At 45.8% G+C, this 21025-nt stretch overlaps 1 protein-coding gene across 2 annotated transcripts in view; it reads right to left on the bottom strand.

The window, feature by feature from the left end:
• Positions 1 to 2202, bottom strand: part of MITF (melanocyte inducing transcription factor) — a 207993-nt gene extending 205791 nt beyond the window's left edge. For both annotated transcript variants that reach the window (XM_087825115.1, XM_087825116.1), the window contains exon 1: positions 2099 to 2202. In XM_087825115.1, coding sequence (XP_087681241.1) covers positions 2099 to 2202 — 104 coding nt within the window. The remainder of the gene's footprint in view (positions 1 to 2098) is intronic.
• Positions 2203 to 21025: the final 18823 nt, after the last annotated feature.

Raw genomic sequence — 21025 nt, 5'->3', positions numbered from 1 at the left:
GGCTTGGACCAAAGTGGTGGCAGAGGAGTTGATGAGAAGTGGGCAGACTCTGGACGTATTTTCAATCCTAGCACACACTCTGGAGAATACAATTGATAGACAAAATAAATACTGCAGTTTAACCTTTCAATTTCAACTTTTTCCAACCAAGACTTTTAAGAAGGGAGGTGCCCCGTCAAAGACTTCAGGAAAAAGCCATGAGGAGACCCTGAACAATGCGTGGCCCCTTTAAAGACACACACAGATGTTCAAAACAATACGGCAGACAACTAAGGAAAACAGTACAGGGAACTTTCGCCAACCTCGTATATTTATTCACGGATTTTATTTAACTGCTTTCTTTCAAAAAGCATGTGCCTGCTCTGCAGACAGTTTGACAACTTTTTAAGTTCAGCCTTGCTCTCCATACAGGTTCTGCCCCACACCTGTTTCTAGCTCCGCGTGGGAAGCACTTCTCCCCAGAGCCACACTGCCGGGCGCGGGGGCCACCCACCCACCGCGTCCACTCGGCCTCCGCGCCTCCGGGAAAGAGCGGCCCCCAGCCTTCAACGCGAGGCCCGCGGCATCCGTTCAGGTTATTCCAGATGGCATTCTCCTCACTCTCTCAGACTCAATGTTCTCCATCAGCTACCATCAAAAGGTTCCAAACAGCCCAGTTAGTTCATTTCTTTCAGGACCCCACACACGCCCGCACACACGCACACACGCGCACACTCCCTCTCGGGCAACGCAAGCATTTGCTTACAGAAGCAAAAGCAGAGGCTGCTCAGGAAAACACTGGCCCCTTCAGCCAGTGCAGATAAAGCCCCAGTGAGTGTAGCCAACAATACCCTCTGCACAGCATTACTCCAAGCTCCCCGCCCCCACCGCACACAGTGTGTGCTCACACAGGACGGCCATTATGAAGAGAAAGCCCGGCCAGGCTGCGTCCACGCATCGAACCGCAGAGGCCCCCCTCCCTCAGCGTCCGCAGAGGAGCTTCAGCCTCAGACTCCCCCTCGGCGTGGACTCGGGCTGACAGAGCCCAAACGCAAACACGCCCGGCCCCCGCTCCCGGAGGCAGGGCCGCGGCCGCCCCTCCGCCTCGGCCCGTCTCCAGTCGCCGGGCTCTGGGCCCCTCCCGCGCCGGCCGGGCCCCCGCCCCCGGCCTACCCGCGGCGAGGGGGCGGGGGCTGGAGGCGGCGCGGGAGCCCCTGGCCGCCCGGTGACATCGCCCCGTCTCATCCCGCGGCTGAGAGGCGTGGAAACCACCGCTCGCCGCTCCCGCGGCTGCAGACGACCACTTCCCCCGGGCAAACACCGCCGACGTGCGGGGCGGCCGCGGCACGGAGAAGCGGGAATGGAGGCGGCGTAGGAAGTGGGCAGAGAGGTGCGGCGGGCGCGGGCCGGCCGGCCCTCCCGCCTCTCCTAAAAAGTTTTAAGTCCCTAGTAATTAAATACCTATCACTGCCGCGCAGGGGACACGCAGTGCCGCCAGCTCCAGGCTCTCCCCTCCCGGGAAGGCCGGGCTTTCGGCGGGTCCCCGCGGAGGGTAACCCGCACGCGAGACACGCCCACCCGCTGCCCCGCCTCCCGCGCCCGGCGCCGCCGCCCGGCAGGTGAGAGGCGGGGCCGGGAAACCGCACCTGGAGGCGCCGGGGGCGGCTTTCCCCAGAGGGCACGATTGCTAGGAGGCGACGGCGGCGAGCTAAGTGCTTCCCTCCGACGTCACGCCCCGATCCCGCAAGCCGGCCGCGCCGCCGTCGCCCGCGGATCTCCAGGAGAGGGGCTCACCGGAGACAGCCGTCCCCCCGCGGGCGGCGCGGCCGCGCTCCTCCCCCACCCCCGCGCCCGCTCGCTCCCCGCCGCCGGTCTCGGCCGCGGGTCCCGGCCCGGCGAGCACCCCCCTGCCCGCGGCGCCCGCGAAGTGCGCTGGGGCGGAGCCCCCGGCGGCGCGTGGCGCGGGCGCAGACCCCAGCGGCGGGGACAGTCCGCCGTCTGCCCCGGGGCAAGGGCACGGGGTCCTTGCGCCCGAGCCCGGCGACCGGCTCTCCTCGCCCCGGGTGGGCGGCGCGAGCCCCCGCCGCCCGCGCACCGCCCTCCAGCTGTCACCACTCACCTGCTCTTCAGGGGCTGACTTTTGAGTTCGTAATAGGTTTTGGGCTCTTCGTGAAACTCCTCCCCGACTTCGAAATCCGGCACGATCCCCGACTCGGACTGCATGGCTCCGGCCTCGCGTCCGCGCGCGGCGCCGAAGTGAGGACCGCGCCGGGGGCGGAGGGCGGGCGGGCCTGGGTCCCGCGAGCGCGCGCCCCGCGCAGTGCCCGGCTCAGCCCGCGCGGCCGCCGGCGCCGGAGCCCTCACCGCCCGCGGGCGGGGCCGCGCGCCGCTGGGATTGTAGTCCGGCCGCGCGGGCTCTCCCGGCTCGCCGGGGCCGCGGCTCCCGCGAGAACTACAACTCCCAGAAGGCCGCGGGCGGCGGCGCGTGGACCCGCCGGGCGGCCCCCGTGCGGATCCGCTGTCAATGTCAGCAGCCCGCCGCCCGCTCGCCCCACCTGCCTCAAGGGTGCAGACCTGGCCATTAAATATTAATAAGGACGGGCCCAGCCCGCTCTCCGGCCGTCACCCCTCCTCCCAGCTCAGGCCTCGGAGAGGAGGCGCCGAGTCCTTATTTAAAACGAGCCAAAAAAAGCAATAGTGAAGGGCTTGGCAGTAGAAAGTTTTAGCCTGCAAGCCTGCCTTAAAATAAAGGGACTCCTAACAGCCTGCTTGCTTCCCAGCCTGCCCCGGTGGGCAGCGAGGGCGAACTCGCCTTCACTCGGTAAGTACAGCCCCGCGTAGAAACGGCCCCTTCCCGCGCCAGCCGGGCTCCCGCGGGCTGCGCGCCCGGCCCTCCCCGAGCCGGCCGCCCCTCCGGCCCTGACGCGGCTCTCGGCAGGCTGCGTTCATGGAAAAGGCACACAGAACAAACGGCGTCCTCCCTGACTTTCCAGTTTCTCAGGCGACTGCCCTGACCTTCCAGGAGCGAAGGTGCGGGGCAGTGCACGCAGCGCGCCGACCCCTGCGCGCCCGGCCCTCGCCCGGGTCCCTGAGAAACGGGCTGCGCTCGCTCGTTTGCTCCCAGCCCTTCCCTCGGATTAGTTGCAGCAGGGTGTCTTCCTTCTTTTAGTAATACCCTCAACAATAAAAATAAATTGCTTTAAACGTGTCTTGAGGCATCAGGAAGCCAGTAGAGAGTTAGAGGGTGGCATTTAAAGTGATTAAGACCCAGAGTGGAAATCCTGAGCCCTTCTCTAACGCTCTGTGTAATCTTGAGCGGTTCACTGGATTCCTAGAAGCCTCGATTTCTTCATCTATAAAAGAGGATATTGGCAAACTTGTTTCAGAAGATGTTGCAAGGTCAAATGCAAGAGAAAGTGATTTGTGACATAAAAATGCTGCTCAATTGTCAATTCTTTCATTTATTAGATCTTGAAGCTACTTCTTTCAGACTAGCATTCATCTGTGAGTTTCTCCTTTCAGACTTAATAAGCTAAATGACCATCCTAGAAGAAAACCCTAAGGAGGCTAGACTAATGAGCGGGCATCTTCCAGGAGTTGCCCACTTTGCCTCACAGTGAAACATTTCAATTTTACATCGGAAAAGACCTTAGGAGTTGAGGATATCAAGGATATTTGGGGGAAAGTGCAGGAGGTACACCATATTACAGTAGCAGTTACCAAAACCCCACAATAAAACTTACTTCCCAAAATGCTACTTTTAGGTCCTTCACTGTACCATTAAAATATGGCAAAATATTTGAACACTCCTAAAGAAAGTGGGCCTTTTGTGCTCATGACTATGGATACCAGGTTCTTTGATAGATGGATTGCTAGAAATCAGATGTTAGAAGTGGGCAAGTGTTCCTCTCCGACAGAAGAAAGAGCACAGGTAAAACACAAAGGGAACATTCAACCTAGACTCCTAGTCTCACCTTGATTCTCAGCTGTAGGTGCTTGAAATGGGGTGGGGGGATGTTGATTTTCACAATGACTTGGGGGTATTACAGTCATTTCAGGTGCATGGACCAGAAATGCTATATATTTTGTACAGTGACAAACATTCTTGTCTGAACATCAGTGACTCCCCTGTTGAGAAACACTGGAGTCTTCTTAACCTTCCTAATCACCAGAAGCTTTTCAATCAGAGGAAAGCTATGGACCCTCTCCCTAGAAAACAGAAATGTGAATAAGCTTCTATGCACAGTTTTAGCCTGTCGACCCCTGAAGACTATCAAGGACTTCATTTTGGAAATGCAGTTTATAACCTCTCTACAGCTGTAATGAAACAATTCATTATGTGATCCAGTATATCAAAGAGCGACCTGCTAGACCTAAGGGACCAAACCTAACCAGGATGAACCTTCAAAAAAGCCAAGACTCCTAAACTTACCTCCAAATAAGCGCACCTTCTGGAAAGATCCCCAGAATGCAGAGATCTGAGCTGAGGTTGCCCTGAGGTACGCACAGATAGCTAATTTTTTCCTACACCTTTTCTTCTGATCTCACTCTACACTTGGTTCAGGAGTTCTCTTCCTTTATATATGGCAGGGTTATTGATTATAATGCCATCTGTTACCCAGTTGGAATGGTTATGTGACCTAATCCTGACCAATCATTTCCTTAGCCACAGTGATTTCTTTGGGGACAGACATAGGACCCTAACATGAGCAGAAGTCCTTCTTTGAAGTTTACTACTAGGACAACTGGGGAAGACTGTCTGATTTCAGGAAGCATGGTGCTGGCTTAGAAGAAAATTTAGAGCTAATTACTTATGGCCACATAGGAAAGCTGGTAAAAAATGAGAGCAAATGAGATAAGATCAACAATCATACAATCAGATATCCTTAGATTTTTCCATATATATAGACCAAAAAGCCTTTTTTCTTTTTTCTGAAAAAGTTTCTATGGACTGCCATACCATTAATCCACATAGTAAAAAGCTGGCCATCTAATAGATGGGCCCTGTAATTCCTCTTCATTAATGAATTAAATTCCAGGAGTGATACAGTTGTAATATTAGCAAGTTATTAATAATAGGAAAGGAGCAAAGGGGGAAGCCACACATTACAGGCATGTCATCTGGGCAGCTTTACCAAGAAGCTGCAACTTTGCATTCCCCAGGGAACCACCAGCCTATTCCCTGGAAAACACTGGGGGAAGGGATCCAACAAAGTGAAGTAACACATACCCAGCAAAGTTGTGGTGACATAGAGAAAGTACTTATCTGTCAGTCACACCTGGAAACAGGGATCATTGGCGAGAATGGATGTGGCCACTGCAAGCGAGTAAAAATTTGTGACTACATAATCTCTTAAACAAAGAAGTTCTCTCTCTCTCTCTCTCTCTCTCTCTCTCTCTCCCTCTTGCTCTCTCTCTCTTGCTCTCGCTCTCGCTCTCTCTCTCTCTGTCATGCCCTTGGCTCCGTCTTGGCTTCCTTGCATTTGCCTGTGTTTCCTCCGTAGCCATGTGGGCCTTTGGACCCCACACGCAATGGACTGATGGACTGCAGTGGGGAAACACAAATTAAGCTAGCCTGATGCTGTATTGGAATGTGCAGACATGAGAAGGAAATTCTAGAAACCAGCTCTGATTTTAGCCCTGTTAAAGACAAAATGGGATGTCTTCCTTGGGGGGACTGAGGGAAATGAAACCTTGGAAACTCAGGAGTTTGATTCCACGGAAATGAAGCTTTCTATGATATCACATCCTCCTGTGCAAGTCTAAAAAATTCTTTTTCTCAGGATATCTCAAGAAATCCAACCTCACTAGCAATTGGGAGAGACAAGACCCTCTCCCCTCCACTAACAGGAGTAGATACCTCTTCTTTAAAAAGGTGATTTAAAGTCAACAGCTCCATACATTTCAACTGAGGACTGTAGCTATTAAAAGCACAAAAGCACTGGCTAGAGATTGTAATTACTGTCATTAGCAATATGACCTATTTATAGAATACTTTTACTTTTCTGCAAATGTTTGTCACATGTACCTCTTATTTGAGCTCATAAAAATCCAGCAAGGATAGATGGGCACGGGTTTCCATTTTAGTATGTAATCAACATGCATGACATAGGGATATATCATTGTGCTAGGTACTCGGACTACAGAAATAAACTGACTTCCTCCTGGCTCTCCAGAGACTAACAGTCCAGGAGTTGAGCCAAGGCTTGTTACACAATGAGAAACCACACATAAGGCAACAAGTGCTAATGAGCAGATAATTGGTATATGATTTGTACTTTCATATCCATTTAGCTCAACAACTATTTATGAAACACCTACTCTGTGCTAGCCATGTTATGTGTGAGGTATGGGAGAAATATCAGTGATGAGCCATATATGGTCCCTGCACTCAAGGCATGGTGTAGGACTTGATTTATGGGTAAATAAAGTGATAGCCGGGTGGAATGCTACAAGTGTCTGAGAAAGAAGCAACCACCAAGGGCAGGGAGGGAGATGAAGTGAAGAATTCTTAGAGGAGATGTTACTAATTTAGATCTAAAAACGAAAATATGAGGGAAAAAAAATTGGGTATAAAATATAAAAATAGAATCTAATCAAGCCACTAGATCCATCCACCAAATTACAGAAAAAAATTGCGAGAGGAACATGTTAATAATACCACAAGGATGCAATCAGACAAACCTAAAAATTGAGAAATTCTACAAGACACTGAGAAATTCTTCAAAAAATAAATAGTATAAAATAAAGAGGAAGAAGGAGTGCCTATAGATTTTTAAAATTTATCTTTTTGATGAAAATATTACAGATGTCCACTTTTTTTTTCCATTGACCCCCTCCACCCTGCATCCCCCCAGGCCTTCACCACACTATTGTCTGTGTCCATGGATTTTTCATTTATGCATATAAGCTCTTTGGTTAATCTTTCCCCATCCACTCCCTCCTACCTTCCCTCTGAGATTCCTCAATCTGTTCCATGCTTCTGTGTCTCTGGATCTATTTTGTTCACCAGTTTATTTTGTTCATTAGATTCCACATATGAGTGAAATCAAGTGATACCTATCTTTCTCTGACTGGTTTATTTCACTTGGAAACAGCCCAAGTGCCCATCAATAGATGAGTGAGTTAAAAGCTGTGGGACATTCACACCATGGAATTCTATGCAGCTGTAAAAAAGAAGGGTCTCTTACCCTTTGAGACAGCATGGAGGGACCTGGAGAGTATTATGCTAAGCAATATATGCCTACAAATTTTTAAAGATTTAAGAGACACACTAGGTACATAAATTAAATCTCAATTTAAAAAATGAACTGTAAAAAAAAAGTCATATCACTTAAATATACAGGGTGTCCTCCAAAAATGTATATACACACTTCGAATAATTATAATGGCGGTGTTTATTAAAATACATTTCATTTTCAAAATTGAGCTATCAGCTGTTAAAATGTGTATATATTTTTTGGGACACCCTATATATATAGACTTTATCTGGAGCCTGAGGAACAAGTTCTCAGAATTATTTTTTGGAGAGAACTAGGAGAGTATGAACATGAGCTGGAATTAGATAATATTAAAAAATTATTGTTCACTTTATTAGGTGTGATAGTGGTGGTGTGCTTATCTTATTTGTTGAAGTTCTTACCTGTTAGAGTAAAATGTTGAAATTGGGTAATGTCTAATCAAAGTTTACTATACTACTCTTTCTAATTTTGTGTACATTTGAAAACTTCCATGACACAAAATAAAATTTTTTAAAAGTGAGAGAGAGAGGAAACTATCATAATGCCTTTTTAAAATATGGGGTACCAGAGATTAAAGATGGCGGCAAACTGAGTGGAAGCTACACTGACACTCTTCCAGGACCAAACTGGAAATACAACTAAAATGGAGAAAAACTATCCTGAATAATCAACTACAATTGCAGACGAGCTGGAGAGCACCCTCATAACCAAGGAGGAAAAGTGGAAACCACATAGAGACGGGTAGGAAGTGAGGAGGCGCGAGAGGGCTGGTTGGGCTCCCACAGGCAGCAGCTGAAGATCCCAAGGGAGATCTCAGCTGTGAGGAGTTCCCAGCCCAGAGCACCAGAACTGAGAAAGGTGCCTACATAATATCTGGCTGTGAAAAGCAGCCAGGTTTCTGTCTGCTAGAGAGGTAGCTGGAAACGCAAGCACCCTTTTAAAGAGCCAACACACACAGTTTCGTGTGCAGTCACTCACCATGGGCTCCAGCAGAGGGAGAGCAGATTGGACTGGAGTTGTGTGAGGAGAATCTAGGGTTGTGGGCTCTTTAGATAGAGCTCAAAGGGCATCACTCAGGATTCCTGTGCCAAGTCATTTCCCCATACTGCAGAGGCAGATATTTACCTTGCAAACAGCTTTTGCCTGAGGGGGAAGCAATTGCCCACCCTGCTGGAAAAACTCTTGCCCTGCCCCGTGGACTTTCTACAGCTTGAGGCTCATTAAGAGAATCAGATTAATCAACCTGCAGGCAGAGGTAGACCTCAGAGTGCTTTGAGACTTTGCCTGATCTGCTTCTGGACCTGAGCTTTGGAAAAGCAGACTTTGGTGTGCATCTTGGTCCTGTCCAAATGCATCCAGCTCCAACAGAGAAAGCCTCAAGCCATGGGTTGTTGATAGCTCCAAACAGGGTACTCAGGGTCAGTCACAAACAGTATCTGACATTGGCCTGCACCAGAGACCTTCCAAAAATACTGAGAATCCTAGCAGACCTACCTAATACACAGAAACAAACCCAAATAGGCAGCCAAAATGGGGAGATAAAAAACATGCCCCAAATGAAAGAACAAGAGAAACCTCCAGAAAAAGAGCTAAATGAAATGGAGATAAGCAATCTATCAGATATGAAGTTCAGAATACTGATTGTAAGGGTGCTCAACAGCATGAAAAATGATATGGAAACTATGAAAAATGATCAGTCAGAGATGAAAAATGACATAGCGGAAATAAAGAATACATTGGAAGGAATAAACAGCAGATTAGAGGAAGCTGATGATCTGATCAGCGAATTAGAAGACAGGGTAGAAAAATCATTCAATCAGAGATCCAAAAAGGAAAAACAATTAAAAAACAGGAGGACAGTTTAAGGGAGCTGCAAGACAACATGCAACATAACAATATTCCCATCATAGGTGTGCCAGGAGAGGTTGAAAGTAAGCAAGGGTTAGAGAACATGTTTGAAGAAATAATGGCAGAAAACTTCCCTAAACTGGTCAAGGAAAAAGTCACACAAGTTCAGGAAGCACAGAGAGTTCAAAGCAAGAAGAATCCAAAGAGGTCTACACACAGACACATCATAATTAAAATGCTAAAAAGTCAAGACAAAGAGAGAATCTTAAAGGCAGCAAGAGAGAAGCAATCTGTTACCTACAAAGGAGCTCCCACAAGGTTGTCAGCTGATTTCTCATCAGAAACTCTACAGGCCAGAAGGGAGTGGCATGAAGTATTCAAGGTAATGCAAAACTAGGACCTGAAGCCAAGAATACTCTATCTATCCAGCAAGGCTATCATTCAAAATAGATGGTGAAATAAAAAGCTTCCCAGACAGAAAAAGGCTAAAGGAGTTTATCATCACCAAAACAGCAGTGCAAGAAATGTTAAAGGGACTGTTGTAACAATAATAATAAGTAGAGAGAGAAACATAAGCGTAAAGAATTAAAATGGCAATAAATAAGGACCTATCAATAACAATCTTGAGGACTTTAAGGGAGAGATCAACAGCATTACAGTCATAGTCATGGACTTTAACACCCCACTGACTTCACTGGATAGATCTTCCAGACAAAAAGTCAACACAGAAACAGTGACTCTAAATGGCACACTAGTTCAGATGGATTTAGTTGATATTTACAGAACATTTCACCCCAAAGCTGCAGAATATACATTTCTCTCAAGTGCACATGGTCATGCTCAAAGATAGACCACATGTTAGGACACAAAACAAGTCTCTACAAGTTCAAGAAGACTGAAATCATATTAAGCATCTCAGATCACAATGACATGAAATTAGAAATCAAGTACAGTAAAAACACTCAAAAACATTCAGACACATGGAGGCTAAATAGCACGTTATTAAACAATGAATGGGTTACCAATAAGATCAAGAAATAAATAAAAAATGTCCTGGAAACATGAAAATGAACACACAACACAAAAATCTATGGGACACAGGGAAGCAGTCCTAAAAGGGAAGTTCATAGCACTAAAAGCCTAACTCAAAAACACAAGAGAAATTTTTAGTAAACTATCTAAACCTACAACTTAAAGAATTAGAAAACTCCCTGTGAGGCCATACCAGGACTTTTGTTTGCTGGGAATTTTTTTATTGCTACTTCCATTTCATCAGTTGTTATTGGCCTATTCAGGTTTTCTGATTCTTCCTGATTCAGTTTTACATGATCTCACTTATATGTGGAATCTAATAAACAAAATAGAGTGAGGAACAAAATATTTCCAGACACATAGAAACATGGGACAGACTGATGAATCTCAGGGGGTGGGGGAGTGGGTGGGGAGAGATTAATCAAAGAACTTATATGCATATATGCATAACCCATGGACATAACAATAGTGTGTGGTGAAGGCCTGGGAGGGGATGTTGGGTAAAGGGGATCAATGGGGGGAAACATGGTATATCTGTAATACTTTCAACAATAAAGATAAATTTTAAAAATAGTGTACATTTTCTGATAAAATTAGATAACAAGTCATGTCATTCAAAAACAGAAAAGAGCCCTAGCCAGTTTGGCTCATGACTGAAGGGTTGGGGTTTGATTCAGCCCAAGGGCATGGGCCTTGGTTGCAGACTCAGTCCCTGGCCCTAGTCAGAGTGCATGTGGGAGGCAACCAATCAATGTCTCTCTCTCACATTCATGTTTCTCTCTCTCCCTCCCTCTCTCTTTCTCTCTCTCTCCCCACACACTTCCACTCTCTCTGAAAAGCAATGGAAAAAATATCCTCAGGTGAGGATTTAAAAAGAGAGAGAGAGAAAGAGGAAGACATGGAAGCAGGGCTGCACAGGGTATGTTTGAGGAAAGAGCCAGTGGAAACTGACTAGGGCTGATTTAAATAGGAAGGAAGTTATTGAAAGTATATTGGGTACCTCACAGACCCTCAGGAAGGACAGCACAGCCAGGCACTGGAGCTGTGCAAATAGGAACAACTCCAGTGCCTCGTGAAGGCACCACTCGTGCCCCCACCGTGTTGCTAAACATCACAGCTCGCACCTCTGACATGACAGAACACAGGATGCTGGTGAAACCCCGCCTCTGGGAAGTGAATATAGGCCAGCTCACCCACCACCAAATGGACTAGACAAAGCTCAGCTCCTTCACCTGTTTATCACCCAGTCTGAGGTCAAGGTTTGATTCGATCGGCGGGTCTAGGGTTTGTGCCCAAACTCTACCCAAAGCCATTCAGTAGCTTTTTCTCTCACTACTTTAGTAACTTTAAAATTTTTTTAAATAAATAAATAAAACTATTTTTCAGTTTCCCTAACAGCAATAAATTCGGCTATGTGTACCGAAACCTATAAACCTTCCTCACCACCCCCTTTTTTAATAATCAAAGTCAACTTTTTGTTTCTCTTCCTTGAAATGTATTTTAATAAGCACAGGAGTGAATAGTAATGAGGCTATTTAGTTACTTTTTAAAATAAAAAGTGAGACAGGCCCAGATAAAGAACAATATAAGTAACAGAGAAATGCTGAGAGAAAGGTGATGGGGTGCGGGAGGAGGTGCAGAGGCGAGTTCCCTGCACACCCTAGCGCATGTCCTCCCATGGGTGCCGAGGCGGCGGAATGTGCCCAGACTTGGGCCTGCCCCGGGGAAGCGACCCAAGCTGTGCGGAGCTCAGCCATGGAACACGCCAAGTGGGAAGATCACTAATTTTCAAAGTATTCAGCTGCTTGGTGGCTTTGTAGGACTTTTTAACTTTTTGGATAGTGGATTTCTTCAAGAATCTAATGAAAGTTGGGGACTTTCTTACTAGAAGAAAAAGAGTACACTCAAATTATTATTTGCAACCTCAGAGGTGACAATGACCACCCTGTGGCCGTCCATGGCTCCTCCAGGAGTCTGTGCATCGTGGTTTACCAAATACACTGTTCTGACAAGTGCTGTCCGCTACCGCTGTCTAGAGCCGGTGGAGAGGGGAGGGAGGAGAGTGCTGTGCTATGTAGACCAGAAGAGGAAAGTGATGTGCCCTCAAAGGGTTGCCCACGAACCATGCCCACCCGAATTTATTGGAGTGCCAACTCAAGTACAGACTTCCAAGCCTAGGACCAGGGCTACTAACTCAGAATCTTGAAGGAGTGGGGATGGGCAATGGGCATTTTTAGCAAGCTCCTCCGCTTGTTGTTAGACATGTGGAAATGGTAGAACCACTACTTCAAGCGATGACGACAAGCCCGGCAGGAAGAAAGCAAAACAAAGAAGGGTGCAAACTGAGGTTAGAAGAAAGGTAGAAAAAGCATGATTGGTAGATAACCCACTGCCATTCGTGCAGCTGGGGCTGGATATAAACAACAAGATAAATGGGTGAGAAAAGGGCTGGCTCAGACCCGGAGTGAGATTTAAGTGACCTTAGGAACGGAAATCCTACCGGTCTCACGAGCAGCTGATTACGATGGAGCAGTGGAAGAGCCACCAGGGTAAGACATGAGCAGTTGCTTGGGAATGTTTTCACACTGTGTGAAAATCAGTTGACACTTGTTGAAGGACAGTAAGGCAGCTTCATTCAGGGCGCTCTTGGAATAACTACAGCGGCTGCTGCCACGGGGTCTGCAGCAGAGGAGACAGGTTGGGCTCAACTCCGAATACAAGAGGGGCGGTGGGGATGCATGGCCAAGTGGTGTGGGTAGAAAATTACTAAAAGAATAGTTTAATTCTTAGCCAAGCTGACCCAGTAGGATTCTCACAGAAGGCAAACCACGGTCATCAGAACCACCTGGGGATGTGGGGATGGAGAGGGCTGAGGAGGAGGATCCGATATCAAGAGTGGGGGACGTTGGCTAAACCAACCTGACAGGAGTTTTGTTAAAACCGGTCAATGGAAATGGAAGTCCAAAAGTCAAGGCCTGGTTGGGAAGAGAATTCAGAGAAGACTGACTAAAGTTTGGTTAAGGAAAGACTCAAAGCAAACAAGTGCCTTTTGTGGCTCATGAACCTCAAAACAGGCAGTGACAGCAGGTGACTGTCACCTCACAGCTACAAATGCAATGGATGAAGAGTGGTTTTACCCTGGTGTAGACTTCGAGACTCCAGACCCGGACTGTGAGCTCACTGAGGGTTGGACCCCACCCGTGATACATGTTCAGTAACTGTCTGTTGAATAAATGAATGGATTAGCCATCCAGTCAAAGAAAATGTTTTCTAGCAAACTCACATTGTCCTTTTTGTAATGATAGCAATAATAATACAAATGAACGTCTTTACTAGGTTTTCCACAGTGTCCATTGGCACGTCAGGCAGTGATTGAACAAAAGAACGTTTCCATCACTGGAACTCTCCGTCTGAACTGATTTATCAGAGTAGAATTTAGCCTGAGTCCCTGCAGCACTGCTGATAAGGAGACAGATCTCTTCATTTCAACCAGCAGACGTATTCAGACTTGCTAGTGGGTAACTTGGAGAAATATCATGCTGGAAAATAACTGCGTGAATCACACTTATCACTTATTAAAAGAACTAAAATCAGAAACCAAAATAAGCCAAGACGCATGCACATTTCCTGTCGTGAAGTTTACAGGGTTAAAGCTCAAGGGATTCGATGTTCCCATCCACGTTACACAAAAAGTGGTCAGGACGTTTTAAAAGAGGAGGGCTCATTTGTCAGGTTACAGATGAAAATATACTTATCTTTGTTCTCCCTACAACGCAGTAGGAGTCGGGGCTCCATGTACTGCTGCTGAATTGATTGGCCAAAGTAATACTGAAATATAAGCCCCAGGGGTCAACAGTCAAGCAGTCAGGAAAACAGAAAACTTCATCCTGCCTCAGGGCAAGTGAAAAGGGAAGGTCCTCAGGGACTTAGGTCTTAGAAATGAGTTAGAACAGACATCAGGGATGGTCAGAGGACTGGAAAGGAATTAATACTTGTAAAAGACAGAACAGTGCTTGACACATGATTCACTCCATGCAAAATTTTTGTAAAATAAATAAATCTCTATTTATTTATTCATTTAAAAAATATGTTTAGTACCTACTTTGTGCCAGTCACATTTGAGAAAAACGAGTTGACAGATCCAGCTAAAGGTTTCCAAAGGTGGTTCAACTTAGGCACAAATAAAGAGTTTTAAAATGTATACCAGTATTCTGACCTCTAGAGAAGTGCATGCTGGCTGGCTTCAAACCCTGGGTCCACCATTTACTGGCCCTACAGCTTGAGCAAGATACCTCAATCACCCTAATTCTCAATTTCCTTGTGTATAAAAAAGGAAAAATTGAACTAAACAGTTTTGAGGATTAAATAAGGAAATTAGTATGTCAGCAGTTGAGCATCAACCTAGGATCCAGGAGATCACAGTTAGGGAACATGCCTGGGTTGCGGGCTCGATCCCCAGTCAGGGGCGTGCAGGAGGCAGCCAATCAATGACGACTCTCTCTCATCATTGATGTTTCTCTCTCTCTCTCCCTCTCCCTTCCTCTCTCTGAAATCAATATAGGTTAAAAAATTAAATACATAAATAAATACATAAATACATAAATAAATAAATAAATAAATAGGAAATTAGTATAAAGCACTTTGCTTTATATTGTCTGGGACTCATAAGAATGTTTGCTAATTTTATATTATCAGTGTTAATTGTTGCTTTGTTACGCTTCTTTTGACCACACTTTAAATGAGCTTTTAGGAACCTATTGATCTATGTTTGAGGCATAAAAGAGAAAAGAATAGTTTCTGTTTCTCATGTAAATTCTCTGTTGGTTTAATTTTTTAAGAGGAAAGTGTTTTGGCCCTGGCCAGTATGGCTCAGTTGGTTGGAGCATAGTTCAGTACCCAGAAGGCTGGCGGTTTGAGTCCCAGTCAGGGCACCTGCCCAGGCTACAGGTTAGTTCCCTGGTCAGGGTGTGTACAGGAGGCAACCAATCAATGTTTCTCTCTCACTTCTCTCCCTCTCCCTTCCTCGCTGTCTAAAATCAATGGGAACATATCCTCAGGTGAGGATTTTTAAAAAAAGAAGAAGAAACTTTTCTGCAATTATAAAATATATTACATCTTTGAAAAGCACATAAAGCATAAGTGTGCTCTTTTAAAAGTAATGATCCTTACCCACTCACAGCTTCTTGCTTCCAAGAGATAAGACACTTTTATGAGAATCATTGCCTTCTTTTTTTATCACGTAAGTATGCCCCCCCTAAGCAATATAGTCTAGTTTTGCTTAGTTTTGGACTTTAGATAAGTGAAATTATGGTATTTATGGTAGCCTGCTTCCAAAATGGCCCCAGTGTCCCTCGTCTTCTGGTGGTCTCTTCCTACATTGAATCAGGGCAGGTCTGTGTGACCAACTTATAAGGCTGTCATAAAAGTTTATTACAGTTTCTGCCCAGTTCTCAGATTGCTCACTCTGGAGGGAGCAGCAGGAAAATTAAGCAGTCCTGAGAAGAGGCACCTGTGGACAGGAACTGAGGCCTCCCACCAACAGCCTGCACCAGCTTGTCTGCCTTGTGACTGAGCACCTTAGAAGTGGAGCTCCCTGTCCAAGTCAAGCCTTCAAACGACTGTAGCTCCAAAAGGCATTTGTCTGTAACCTCATGAGCAACTCTGAGCCAGAATTGTCCCAAGCCACTCCCCAATATCTGACCCACAGAAACCATGGGCAATAATGAATGATTTCCATTGTATAAAGCCAAGAAGCTTTGGAATGGTTTATTATGCGGCAATAGATAAATAATCAGGAATTGTATGAATTCTTTTGTATGTTGATTCTTTTACTCAATATTTTTTTAAAGATTCACTTATGATACTGGGTGTAGTTTCATTGATTTATTTTTATCAATGTATAGCACTCCATTGTATGGATACATTTTTATTTGATTTTTACAAACATTTCTGTCTATGGAGGAAATTCTTAACATGTAGGGCCTTAGAAGAGGTTCTTTTTTTATTTGGGGCAGGTCTCTGCAGAAATGGGAGGAGGGGTAAATAGCACTTGACACCATTGAAGCCAAACTTACCATTAGTGTATGAATAATCCGCACATCTTAAATAAGAAAAAACAAGCAGGTTTTGGAAAGATCCTTCTTTTCACTGCCAGCATAGTCACCCTGGGGGACAAGCTTACTAGTTCTTCATAGCCCCTTAGATAGCCACTGGGCTTCTCATTTCTGTCTTTCAAATAGAGGCTAGAAGAGAAGATGGGTGGAGACAGACACTCTCCCTGGGATGTTCGGCCATGTGCCGCGTAATGACGTTTCAGTCCACAAGGGGCCGCATGTACGACAGTGGTCCCACAGGATTGTAACAGAGCTGAAAACTCCCTGCCACCTAGTGACATCGTAGTTGCGGTAAGTTCCCAACACAACGCATTGCTCACGTTTGTGGTGATGCTGATGTAAACAAGCCCGCTGTGCTGCCAGTCGTATAAAAGCACTGCCGTAGGATTACAGTAGCAGCCGCATCGCCTAGGTTTGTGTAAGTGCACGCTACAGTGTGTGCACTATAAAACCGACCGACACACTTCTCAGACGTATCCCTGATGTACAGTAAGTTGCATTGTACAGTATTTTCCTCTGACTGACAATTAAACCAAAGCAAACATGCTGTGTGCTACAGACCCAGAAATGCATGTTTTCTGACTGTGTAGGCTGCTCAGTCAAGCAGGAATCTTGGGCACCTCAACCCATGGCCAGCCGGCCAGTCAGCTCCTCCAGCAGCACACGCTCCCCAAGAGATGGGGCCTGGAGACCAGTCACCCGGCCATAAACTAAGAATAAAAATTGCACTTCTGGGAATCCGAACTACAGAAATACTCTCACAAAGGTGCAAAAACGTATATACAAGAATTTTTATTGTAACATTTTTCATTATTTTGAAAAACTGGATCCATGGCACAGGAGCTCTAGGTAAATAACGATGCACTCTTACAATTGAACTCTATGCAAGTGTTAGAAACTGAGACTGAGCTCCGTGAGCAGACGCAGAAAGACGTCCAAAATAGATGTAACATGAAGAAAAAGCACATTGCAAACAGTATACTGCATGCTAATTCTATTTTCATTTACAAAGCGACTGTGAGAGACAGAGATGGTGTATATAGATTAAACCATTAACAGATATTATTAGGACCGAAGGAGGAACTTGAAATAAATTCCACTTTCAAAATCACACATTCTTGTATGTTTCAAAATCACACATTTTGTTACAACATATACGTATGGCTTTTGAAAGTTTAAACAAAACCTGTCATTGGCTTCCAAACAGAAGACCCTGGTAGGCAGAAGAAAAGCACACAACTGAGAAATTCACGATGGAGGGTAGGAGAGAGGAAGGGCAGGGACGGGGTGAGCAGAAGAGGAAAGCGGTGCAGGGCCTCTGCTCCTGGGCAGCCAGCCCGCCTTCTTTCTGCTGCGCGGAGCCCTCTGCTGCCCCGGGGAACTGCCTGGCCTGTCGCAGGCGGTCCAGGCATGGTTGTCAGTCAGCTGGATCAGCTCCCTCTGGCCGGGCGGCTAATCTGCCAACTCAGGCTAGACCAGTAAGCTTCTCTTTCCCAGAAAGTCAAATGTCCCACAAAGAAACCCAGGAGGGAGGGCTGCTGAGCTGCGCTATCCAGCAGCACCCCCCCCCCCACGCAACCCGTGAGTCCCTGCTACGGAGATCCCCCCAGAGCCCTGTTCCTGCCCTTCCTCACACATGACTGTCCCACTCTTCCTTCTGGTCTCTGAGCTACACAAGAGTCTTCCAGTTAATTCCTTCTTCTTGTTTCAGTTAGTGAGAGTTGGTGTCTGCTTTCAACAGCACAAATCCTAAAAGGACAGAGACACTGTGTCATTTAGCAGTGAGTACTTAGTCCTCAGAACAGTGAGACACAGCCAAGGTGTTCAGTAAATGATTGTTGTGAATGTTTTGTGATTGTTGTTTCTTGGTTTAAAACAAGGGAAAGTGTCCAAGATATACTACTGAATAAAAAAGCAAGTTGCAAAATACTACATATTGTGTGATCTTATCTTTGTAATTTTTAAAAGTACTGCAATATTTATAATCACATTGTATAAAAATGATCTGGAATTATGTTCCTTATCCTACCTGTTAAGAAGGAGACTAGACTTTGAATAGTGAGCATACAATGCAATTTACAGATGATGTATTGCAGATTTGTACACTCGAAACCTATGTAATATTATGGCCAGTATAACCCCAATAAATTCAATTAAAAAAATTTAAAAAACAAAGAATGATTGTCTCTAGTAGGAGAAAAGGCCTGGGCAAATTTTTTAATATTTCAGTGTCACTGAATTTTTTGCAGTTTACATATATCATTTTTGTGATTAGAAAATAATTGTTTAAGGAAAGGGAAGGAGAGAAAGGAGAGAGATAAAAGAATAAGAAATGTAAAAAATACAAGACTGAAGGGAGTAAAAATAAGGGAAGGAAAAGTGATGAGGAGGCAGGAGAGCAGGGGCCGCCTGATGGCTCTCTACCGTGGGACCCTTATTACAGTGACCATTAAGACTGTTCACCAATATCCCATTTTCTTTCTTCCAGTCACATTATAAGATTGAACTGCCCACACCCTTGAAGTCAGACCAGGCCATGTGTCTTGCTTTGGCCAACAAAATGGGGTGGAAGCAACGCATGTTATACCCAGGCAGAAATCTTTAAAAGTCAATGTGTGATTTGTCACAATCTCTTCCCTTGTCTACAGCAATCACTGGTGCTGGGGACTCCTTACACCCTGGGACCCAGAGAGGACAACAGAAACACAGCCCCACCACCCACGTAGGTATGGAACATAAATGAGAAGTAAAACTTTATTAAACCACTGAGATTTAGGGGTGTCTACTTTTATAACTTCAGCATTCCAAGTCTATAGTGGGGTATATCTCCCCCAGCGCTGAAACATATAACATTGTCTCATAAGACATCTGCTATGGACTGAATGTTTGTGTCCCTTCGCCACAAATTCATAAGTTGATGCCCTATCCCTATGGGATGTATACTTGGAGATGGGGCCTTTGGGAGGTAATTAGGTTTAGATGAGGTCATGAGGGTGGGGCCTCATGATGGGGTTAGTGTTCTTATAAGAAGAGGCACCAGAAAGCTTTCTCTCCATCTCTGTCCACCATGTGTGCATGCAGAGAGAAGGAGGCTCTCTGCAAGCCAGGAAGAGGGTCCTCACCAGAACCCAACCTTGCTGGCACGCTGGCCCTGCACTTCCCAGCCTCCCGAGCTGTGAGAAATAAATTCCTGCTGTTTAAATCACCAGATCTATGGTAGGTATTTTTTTAATGGCAGCCTGAGCAGATTAAGACAATCTCATCCAAAGACCACAGGACTATCTTCCTAGCATTGTTCATGCTGTTCTATCACCCCTCACACCAACAACATCTCATTTCGCTGAGCCTGTATAATTTTATTATAAGTTATCTGAATATTTTGTGGTGCAACAGCTGTATTTTTCATGATCTTTGTGTGTAATCGGCCCTTTGTCTCTCTGAAAAGCCTCCTGGGACATCCCTTCCTCCCACATACAGGTCTACCCAGGCCTTCTCCCGAGGGCTTGTGGTTCCCACCCAGAGCCTGTCACTTTACACACTGGTTTTCATTTTGTTTGGTTGGTTGGTTTTGGTGAAGTTTTTTTAACTTTTAAAATATTTTTTAAACTTTAGGATAATTATAGATCTGCAGAAAAGTTGCAAGTATAGTACAGAGCATCTCCACCTTCCTCTCATGTCAACATAGCTGTGGCACATTTTCCAAAACTAAGAAATTAACATTGGAGCAATGCTATTAATCCACGATAGACAATTCAGTTTTCCCTATTTTTCTATGAATGTCCTTTTTGTATTCCAGGTTCTAACCCAGGTACCACATTGTATTTATTCATCGAGTATCCTTTATCTCCTAGAGTCTGTGACAGTATCTCTTTTTTTTTCTTCTTAATGACCTTAAAACTTTTGAAAAGTATTTTGTAAACTGTCCCTAAATTTGGGTTTGTCTGCTGTTTTCTCAGAACTGGTCTGAGGTTACGGATTTGTAGGACATCACAGGCAAGATGACCTTCTCATCAAGTGATATCAGGAGCACATAAAACCAGCATGACGTATCACCGGTGGTGTTAACCTTGGCTGCTTGGTGAAGCTGGCATTTGCTATATTTCTCCACTGCATAATTACTGTTTTTCCCTTTCCATACTTTTCCCTTTGGAAGAATCACTAAATTCAGCACATATTCAAAAGGAGACTTAAGCTCCACCGCTCTCTCCGGCTCAGCTCTGGAGGAAGTCTGCTGCCGGCCACACAACCTGCACAGTGGAGTGAGAGCCACCAAAGCGCAGCACTCTCGGCCAGCAGCCCAGGAGGGACACTGGAAGGCATCCTGCTGCTCTGCCCAGCATCTTCACTGCACACTCCTGAGACACACTGAGCCACAAATACTGTCAGAAGCTCTGTGAGCTAAAAAGTGTTGGCCGTTTAAGCGACTATATTTGGGATAATTTTTTGTACAGCAGTAAGTCATGAATTCACCAGGAACACTTCACCTCTTTTTCTTTGGCTTTTCTCTGCGTATCTACTCTGTTCTTCCCTCTCCTTGCATGTAATTCCTCTTAAACTTCACGCCTATGGTTAGAATGGTTACTTACATCTTCCCAAGTAGAAACTCCTTGGTTCAAGGCACCCTGAATAGCACTCGCCCAACTGCAGGCTCCAGGGAGAGAAACTGATGGGCCCTGATGGGCCACATCTAATTCAGGCGGATCAAGTCCAGTTGTATGATATGAGCATGGTCGCCTGGGATCCTCTCCTCTTTGTGTTTGGAGAAAGGCAATTCTCGGAGGAGCAGGGTTAACGTGGGTCTGGGTGACACCC

This window comes from Miniopterus natalensis, chromosome 15 (assembly GCF_054644295.1).
Source record: "Miniopterus natalensis isolate mMinNat1 chromosome 15, mMinNat1.hap1, whole genome shotgun sequence".
Lineage (NCBI taxonomy): Eukaryota > Metazoa > Chordata > Mammalia > Chiroptera > Miniopteridae > Miniopterus > Miniopterus natalensis.
Note: the sequence above shows the minus strand (reverse complement) of the source record. Positions and strands in the feature narration are given on the sequence as shown.